At 50.4% G+C, this 9,774-nt stretch overlaps 1 protein-coding gene across 1 annotated transcript; it reads right to left on the bottom strand.

The window, feature by feature from the left end:
* On the bottom strand, positions 1-9,398 carry LOC310824847 (nuclear receptor subfamily 5 group A member 2-like; the record flags this gene model as incomplete). The annotated part of the gene is made up of 6 exons (XM_083698100.1): positions 1-251; positions 846-993; positions 1,364-1,483; positions 6,074-6,897; positions 8,949-9,090; positions 9,297-9,398. The coding sequence occupies 6 exons, from the start codon at positions 9,396-9,398 to the stop codon at positions 1-3; spliced, it is 1,587 nt and encodes a 528-aa protein (XP_083554226.1).
* Between the last annotated feature and the right edge of the window lie 376 nt (positions 9,399-9,774).

Here is a 9,774-nt window from a genome sequence, read left to right as displayed (position 1 = left end):
TCAGACAGGGGGCCTCTTGGCGTGCAGCATCTCTATGAGCAGGTTGTGGCAGGGCGGGTCTCCGTGGTGTCTGGAGGAGAGGTAGTCCTCGGCCTGGGCGCCCAGGGCCCGGACCTCGGCCAGGCGCAGGGCCAGCTGGGGGGACCGCTCCCTCTGCTGGGGGTACACACACGCCTCGTACTCCGCCAGAGCCCCCCGAACCTGCTCCTGTACACTCTCCACAAACACCTGGCTCTCCAACTGCTCTACATCTGGAGGGGGGGCGGGGGGGGGGGGAGGGGGAGGCGGGGGGAGAGGAGAGGGAGGCGGGGGGGGGGGAGTTAGGGCTTTGCTAAGGCGTCAGTCACACAGAGGCGATCACAAACATAGTTCAGGATTCTGACGAGGTTCGGGGTGGGGTGGAGGATGGGGCGGCTCTTTTAAGCCTTGTCCCTGAACATGTGATGTGTTTTGCATATGGAAGATCAGCTGTCTGTCACCTGATGTTTACTTAAAGTATCCTGCCTGAACTAACCCTGCCCTAACCCTGTCCTAACCCTGCCCTAGGGACTTGACCTTAACCCTGCCCTAACCCTGCCCTAGGGACTTGACCCTAACCCTGCCCTAACCCTGCCCTAGGGACTTGACCCTAACCCTGCCCTAACCCTGCCCTAACCCTGTCTTAACCCTGCCCTAGGGACTAGACCCTAACCCTAACCCTGCCCTAGGGAGTAGACCCTAACCCTGTCCTAACCCTGCCCTAGGTACCCCAGCCTCCATCCCCCCAGCCTCCATCCCCCCAGCCTCCACCCCCCCAGCCTCCATCCCCGCCAGCCTCCACCCCCACAGCCTCCATCCAGCCTCACCAGGGTTGAAGAGCAGCAGGAAGCGGAGGCAGGCCATCTCTCTGGGGTCCACCTGCAGCCTCTGCAGCCTCCGCTGGAGGTCCACTCCCCTCTGGAGCAGGCTGCTCAGGGTGGGGCCTGCCTGACCCACGACCCACGCCAGCTCCACCTACACACACACACACACACAAACACCACACACACACACACACACACACACACACACACACACACACCACACACACACACACAATGATGTGTGATGATGATGATGATGATGATGGTGATGATGATGATGATGATGATGTTGAAGGTGATGATGATGATGAAGAAGGTGATGATGAAGATGATGAAGATGATGATGAAGGTGATGATGATGATGATGATGATGATGATGATGAAGGTGATGATGATGAAGGTGATGATGATGATGATGATGATGAAGGTGATGATGATGAAGGTGGTGATGATGATGATGATGATGATGAAGGTGATGATGATGATGATGATGATGATGATGATGATGAAGGTGTACTCACTTCTTGTCCAGTCACCAGCAGGAAGCTGCCCTCCTTCCCATGTCGGACCTGCCGGGACAGGAAGTCAAGGACCAGCAGCTCGCTCCAGCAGTGGTGCAGCAGCTTCATCTGGTCCCCCACCTGGTGGCAGGGAGGGGAACTACACTTAAACACACACACACACACACACTCTAACCACTACACACACACACTCTAACCACTACACACACACTCTAACCACTACACACACACACACACACTCTAACCACTACACACACACACACACTCTAACCACTACACACACACTCTAACCACTACACACACACACACACACTCTAACCACTACACACACACACTCTAACCACTACACACACACTCTAACCACTACACACACACACACACACACACTCTAACCACTACACACACACACACACACACACACACACACACACACACACTACACACATACACACACACACACACACACACACACACACACACACACACACACACACACACTACACACACACACACACACACACACTAAACACTACCAACCCAGTCTCCACATGATTACGTTCTGGGGAATCGTTTCTGTGTGGTGGCAGTCTGACCACTCCCTTCCCTGACCTGAACCAGTCTGATCACTCCCTTCCCTGACCTGAACCAGTCTGACCACTCCCTTCCCTGACCTGAACCAGTCTGACCACTCCCTTCCCTGACCTGAACCAGTCTGATCACTCCCTTCCCTGACCTGAACCAGTCTGACCACTCCCTTCCCTGACCTGAACCAGTCTGACCACTCCCTTCCCTGACCTGAACCAGTCTGATCACTCCCTTCCCTGACCTGAACCAGTCTGACCACTCCCTTCCCTGACCTGAACCAGTCTGATCACTCCCTTCCCTGACCTGAACCAGTCTGACCACTCCCTTCCCTGACCTGAACCAGTCTGATCACTCCCTTCCCTGACCTGAACCAGTCTGACCACTCCCTTCCCTGACCTGAACCAGTCTGACCACTCCCTTCCCTGACCTGAACCAGTCTGATCACTCCCTTCCCTGACCTGAACCAGTCTGACCACTCCCTTCCCTGACCTGAACCAGTCTGATCACTCCCTTCCCTGACCTGAACCAGTCTGACCACTCCCTTCCCTGACCTGAACCAGTCTGACCACTCCCTTCCCTGACCTGAACCAGTCTGATCACTCCCTTCCCTGACCTGAACCAGTCTGACCACTCCCTTCCCTGACCTGAACCAGTCTGACCACTCCCTTCCCTGACCTGAACCAGTCTGATCACTCCCTTCCCTGACCTGAACCAGTCTGACCACTCCCTTCCCTGACCTGAACCAGTCTGATCACTCCCTTCCCTGACCTGAACCAGTCTGACCACTCCCTTCCCTGACCTGAACCAGTCTGACCACTCCCTTCCCTGACCTGAACCAGTCTGACCACTACCTTCCCTGACCTGAACCAGTCTGATCACTCCCTTCCCTGACCTGAACCAGTCTGACCACTCCCTTCCCTGACCTGAACCAGTCTGATCACTCCCTTCCCTGACCTGAACCAGTCTGACCACTCCCTTCCCTGACCTGAACCAGTCTGACCACTACCTTCCCTGACCTGAACCAGTCTGACCACTCCCTTCCCTGACCTGAACCAGCCTGACCACTACCTTCCCTGACCTGAACCAGCCTGACCACTACCTTCCCTGACCTGAACCAGTCTGACCACTACCTTCCCTGACCTGAACCAGCCTGACCACTACCTTCCCTGACCTGAACCAGTCTGACCACTACCTTCCCTGACCTGAACCAGCCTGACCACTACCTTCCCTGACCTGAACCAGTCTGACCACTACCTTCCCTGATCTGAACCAGCCTGACCACTAATAGGGGATGATGAGGTGGCCATCCTCTGAGATAAGAGACCCCCAACACACACACACACACACACACACATACACACACACACACACACACACACACACACACACACACACACAGACACACACACACACACACACACACACACACACACACACACACACACACTGCACACACACACTGCACACCTGGTTAATGAAGCTTCCACAAACACACAAAGACCTGGATTCCACCCGTCAACACACGGTAAAGACAGTCAATATTGTAAGTCAAACACACACACACACACACACACACACACACACACACACACACAAACACACAGACACACACACACACACACACACACACACACACACACACACACACACACACACACACACACACACACACACAGCAAACATAACCCATGGATACATTGTAAGACACCTCCAGATATGATGATGTTATAATACTGTAACTAGAATCTCACATTAAAGAGGCACCCCACATCACCACACACACACACACACACACACACACACACACACACACTCACACACGCCATTATATTCCACTGTTATCTGCAGCAGTCAGGAGCGTTTTTCTAGTGTCTGTTTCCTTCTCCTCATGTTCAGGTTCAAGTGGTTTATTTTGAACAAACTACTGAACCAGATTCAGCCAGTCAGCAGTTGACCCCTGACACGTCACCTCTAACATGCTAGCTAGGTGTCAGGGCTAGGTGTCAGGGCTAGGTGTCAGGGGTAGGCTAGGTGTCAGGGCTAGGTGTCAGGGCTAGGTGTCAGGGCTAGGTGTCAGGGCTAGGCTAGGTGTCAGGACTAGGTGTCAGGGCTAGGCTAGGTGTCAGGACTAGGTGTCAGGGCTAGGCTAGGTGTCAGGGCTAGGTGTCAGGGCTAGGTGTCAGGGCTAGGTGTCAGGGCTAGGTGTCAGGGCTAGGCTAGGTGTCAGGACTAGGTGTCAGGGCTAGGCTAGGTGTCAGGACTAGGTGTCAGGGCTAGGTGTCAGGGCTAGGTGTCAGGGCTAGGCTAGGTGTCAGGACTAGGTGTCAGGGCTAGGTGTCAGGGCTAGGCTAGGTGTCAGGGCTAGGCTAGGTGTCAGGGCTAGGTGTCAGGGCTAGGTGTCAGGGCTAGGCTAGGTGTCAGGGCTAGGCTAGGTGTCAGGGCTAGGTGTCAGGGCTAGGTGTCAGGGCTAGGCTAGGTGTCAGGGCTAGGTGTCAGGGCTAGGTGTCAGGGCTAGGTGTCAGGGCTAGGTGTCAGGGCTAGGCTAGGTGTCAGGGCTAGGCTAGGTGTCAGGGCTAGGTGTCAGGGCTAGGTGTCAGGGCTAGGTGTCAGGGCTAGGCTAGGTGTCAGGACTAGGCTAGGTGTCAGGGCTAGGTGTCAGGGCTAGGTGTCAGGACTAGGTGTCAGGACTAGGTGACCTCAATCCCCTCCAAATGTGAGGCGCAGATCTTTTCAATCCAGGTGTTGTTTAATGTGTCAACATGGAGCTGCTGATCCTGCTGGAGAGGTCGTCGTTCTCCAGCTCCCCGACCGCAGCCAGTCAATCACTGCCTTCGCTGCTCACTATCAGTTTAACTAGAACATGATTATGCAGCCAAAACATCGCTTGTTATCCAGTCTGACCTCCCGGGGTCGTGGTCAGAGGCGGGTTTTAGGTTTGACATGCTGACGTGGTTGGTTTGTGGTAACCAGGGGTAACAAGGCCGGAGACATCAGGTGGTGTATGGATATGTTAACCCTTAACCGCCCGGGACACCTTTCTCAGCTGTGTGATTGTCAGATATTAATGCACGGCTTGGAACGCAGTTTTAGCCAATCAGATGACATATTTCTCTGAAGCGATTTATAAATGATCCAGCGGTTTGATCAGAACCAGCATCGTGACTGGCTGAGAGGGTTTATTCCCTGATAAATAACCCTCTGCTAAAGTAAAGCTATGAAGCGTTTGACCTGTTTACCACACAATGCAGTAATGCGCTAACACTTGAATTAGCTACAATTAACTAACAATGCCCTTCAGTTGTGATTTTATTCACATAAAGCGCGGCCTCTCTCTAGTCCTAATCCCAGACACAGATTAACACTAGTCCTAGTCCCAGACACATATTAACACTAGTCCTAGTCCCAGTCACAAATTAACACTAGTCCTAATCCCAGACACAGATTAACACTAGTCCTAGTCCCAGACACATATTAACACTAGTCCTAGTCCCAGACACATATTAACACTAGTCCTTGTCCCAGACACAGATTAACACTAGTCCTTGTCCCAGTCACAGATTAAGACTAGTCCTTGTCCCAGACACAGATTAACACTAGTCCTTGTCCCAGTCACAGATTAAGACGAGTCCTAGTCTAAAAGCAACTCGTGAGCATGTTCTAGTGTGTATTCATACTGTAGAACCTCTGTAGAACACACACCCGAACCCCCCCTCCAGACCCATCACTCTGACCTGTCTCTGGATCTGTGTGTGTGTGTGTGTGTGTGTGTGTGTGTATGTCTGTGTGTGTGTGTGTCGTCCGTCGTCAGCATGCGGATGTGGGGATGTTCTTCCTGCTGTCATCGTGTTCTCATCACCATGGATACCTCCGAGGGGGAGGTCCTGAACAAACATACATTCTACACAGCAGCTAAACGTGGTAAATATTTACTATGTGTGTGTGTGTGTGTGTGTGTGTGTGTGTGTATATATGTGTGTGTGTGTGTGTGTGTGTGTGTGTGTGTGTGTGTACACCACAGGTAGTCATGCAGAGTGATGCCTCATAATAAGAGCCACAGAGCCTGTATGAAGAACCCTGACCTCCAGTCCCAGACAGGCAGTGTTCTGACCACCTTGGGGGTCCTACCTGCAGCTCCTTGAAGAAGATGGCGGCGCGGGCCCACTCCACCACGCAGAACAGTGTCTGGTCAGCCATGTGACACATCAGGCTGAAGGGGCTGGGCCTCTCCTGCTGCTCCTGATGACCTATGACCCCTATGACCCCTCCTGACCCCCGGCCCTGCTCTTGGTGACCTACGACCCCTGATCCCCGGACCTGCTCCTGGTGACCTACGCCCCCTGATCCCCGGTCCTGCTCTTGGTGACCTACGACCCCTGACCTCCGGCCCTGCTCCTGGTGACCTACGACCCCTGATCCCCGTCCTTGCTCCTGGTGACCTACGACCCCTGACCCCCGGCCCTGCTCCTGCAGCTGTGCCAGGTGGGCGGAGATCTTCCTCGTCACCTGACCCTGGTCGGCCTCACAGCGCTGGAGCTCCAGGACCAGCGGTGGCAGCAGGGGAGCGGCCGGCGTCGAGCCCAGGCCAGAGGACACCTGCTCTGGGTAGGAGGAGGACGCGGAGCCCCCCCCCGCCACACAGTCTGGAGACCTGCTGTAGGGGTACTCTGACTTGATGGGCCGGCCGGGGGCGGGGAGGGGGGTGTAGGGGTACTGGGGGGGGAGGGTCAGGTGGAGGGGGGCGCTGTAGTGGGGGCGGTCGTAGTCTGTGGGGGGGAGGGGGGTCTGGCTGGGGGTGTAGCTGTAGTCGGTCTGGGGGGGGGGGGGCAGCAGAGGAGGGGGTGGCTCCGTCTTCAGGATCAGAGCTCTCTGCTGCTGCTTCAGCGCCCGGTCTCTCTTGTACATCGGACCGAACTTGTTCCTGCCACCGCGCATCCGGTCCGCCCTGACGGCTAGAACACAGGTCCAAACAACACTGTTACTATGACAACACTGTTACTACGACAACACTGTTACTACGACAACACTGTTACTAAAACACTGTTACTACGACAACACTGTTACTAAAACACTGTTACTACGACAACACTGTTACTACGACAACACTGTTACTACAACAACATTGTTACTACAACAACACTGTTACTACAACAACATTGTTACTACGACAACACTGTTACTACGACAACACTGTTACAACAACAACACTGTTACTAAAACACTGTTACTACGACAACACTGTTACTACGACAACACTGTTACTACGACAACACTGTTACTAAAACTCTGTTACTATGACAACACTGTTACTAAAACACTGTTACTACGACAACACTGTTACTACTCTATCTATATCTATATTCTATCATATCTATATTATTGTATATCTATATTCTGTCATATCTATATTATTGTGTGTCTATATAACATCTGAATGATTCACATCAGATTGTACACTCACTGAACACTTTATTAGGAACACCTGTACACCTTCTCATGGTGGAGGAACACCTGTACACCTTCTCATGGTGGTGGAACACCTGCACACCTTCTCATGGTGGTGGAACACCTGCACACCTTCTCATGGTGGAGGTGGTGGAACACCTGTACACCTTCTCATGGTAGAGGAACACCTGTACACCTTCTCATGGTGGAGGTGGTGGAACGGTGTGGGGAATGTTTTCTTGAGACACTTTGGGCCTGTTAATACCAATCAATCATCTCTTGAATGCCACAGCCTATTTGAGTGTTGTTGCTGACCATGTGCATCCTTTCATGGCCACAATCTTCTAATGGCTACTTCCAGCATGATAATGCACCATGTCACAAAGCTAAAGTCGTCTCAAACTGGTTTCATGAACATGACAATGAGTTGTTCTTCAGTGGTCTTCCCAGTCACCGGATCTGAATCCATCGAACACCTTTGGGATGTGGTAGAACGGGAGATTCACAGCTTGAAAGCACACCTGAAAAATCTGCAGGGATTGCGTGATGCAATCATGTCATCATGGACCAGAATCTCAAAGGAATGTTCCCAACATCTTGTGGAATCAATGTCACAAAGAATTGAGGCTGTTTAGAGAGCAAAGGGAGGCCCTACCCAGTATTAGTATAATGTTGTAATAAAGGGAGTATTACCCAGTATTAGTATAGTGTTGTAATAAAGGGAGTATTACCCAGTATTAGTATAGTGTTGTAATAAAGGGAGTATTACCCAGTATTGGTATAGTGTTCTAATAAAGTGCTCGGTGAGTGGAAATGACATTTAATCGTAAAATGGTGGCTCTGAAAGAAAACATTTCCACAACCCTAAAATCTTTACTTTAAACATAAGGTCAATAAAAATAGACAATTAACTTTAATAATAAGCTGTCTACATCCGTGTTTTACAGACAATATTCTTCGAATTAATTCAACATAAATAATTTCTTCGCATATTCTTAATTAATATTAATATATTCTTCATGTATAAATGTCAATATTGTAGAACAAAATAAATCCAACAAAAACATGGTTGCAACAGTCTTAAAATGGACTATTATATTTATAATGACAAAAACAACTTATGTCTTTTAACATATACTTTATCAGGAGAAAATGTATCTTCAATAATTACCACTTTCACTGCATGACATGTTATCGAAATAAAAACCATCGTAAAAGAAAAAACATTTATCACATGAATACAAAACGGCGCTTAAACAACCCGTTCTAACGTCCAGCTGCGCGCGTCTGTCGAACGAACGTGACACAGAAACAAGGAATAAACGACTGAATAAACGAATCCGACCCGACCGACTCTCACCTTCCACCCGCATCAGAACCGACCGACTCTCACCTTCCACCCGCATCAGAACCGACCGACTCTCACCTTCCACCCGCATCAGAACCGACCGACTCTCACCTTCCACCCGCATCAGAACCGACCGACTCTCACCTTCCACCCGCATCAGAACCGACCGACTCTCACCTTCCACCCGCATCAGAACCGACCGACTCTCACCTTCCACCCGCATCCCGACCTGGAGGCACTTCTGGAAGCGGCAGAACGGACACCGTTTCCTCCGCGTCTGATCCACGCTGCACTCCCGCTCCTCGGCGCACGTGTACCGCTTATTATTCTGAACCGTTCTCTTGAAAAAACCCTAAAAGACACGGATTATTATTAGATTATTAACATTATTAAATTAATCAATGAATTTCGTTTTTTCTGAAACAGAAATACAAATATATAATGTAAATAACTTAGTGAGGCAACAATGAAATCATCAAACGTGTGAGATATGCAGATGGATATCAAGATATGTCGATTCATATTTATTTAACCTTTATTAATAATATGTATCCATACCTTGCAGCTCTCGCAGGTCAGGAGGCCGTAGTGATAACCGGAGACCTTGTCTCCGCAGACCGGGCAGAGCTCCTCTAAGTCCACGTCGTACCGGTACTCCATCCCGTTAACCTGAAACAACCCACATCTCTCTGTTATCACCATAGCAGCAGATATATTATGGATTTATTATTTATTGTTTTCACAATTTATATGGAATTTGTTTGATTTTATTACCTCATGAATACTCTGTATGTATACGCAATCTATTTCAGAATACGGTGATATCAGTAAATCTATATAATATAATATCAATCTTTAGTGATATGTTTTAATCTTCGTATATTTACTCTGAGCAACAATCAGATGTAACCGTAACCCTGTCCTAACCCTGTCCTAACCCTGTCCTAACTCTGTCCTAACCCTGTCCTAACTCTGTCCTAACCCTGTCCTGACTCTGTTCTAACCCTGTCCTAACCCTGTCCTAACTCTGTCCTAA

The sequence above is a fragment of the Argentina silus genome (assembly GCF_951799395.1).
Source record: "Argentina silus genome assembly, contig: scaffold_106, whole genome shotgun sequence".
Classification (NCBI taxonomy): Eukaryota; Metazoa; Chordata; class Actinopteri; order Argentiniformes; family Argentinidae; genus Argentina; species Argentina silus.
Note: the sequence above shows the minus strand (reverse complement) of the source record. Positions and strands in the feature narration are given on the sequence as shown.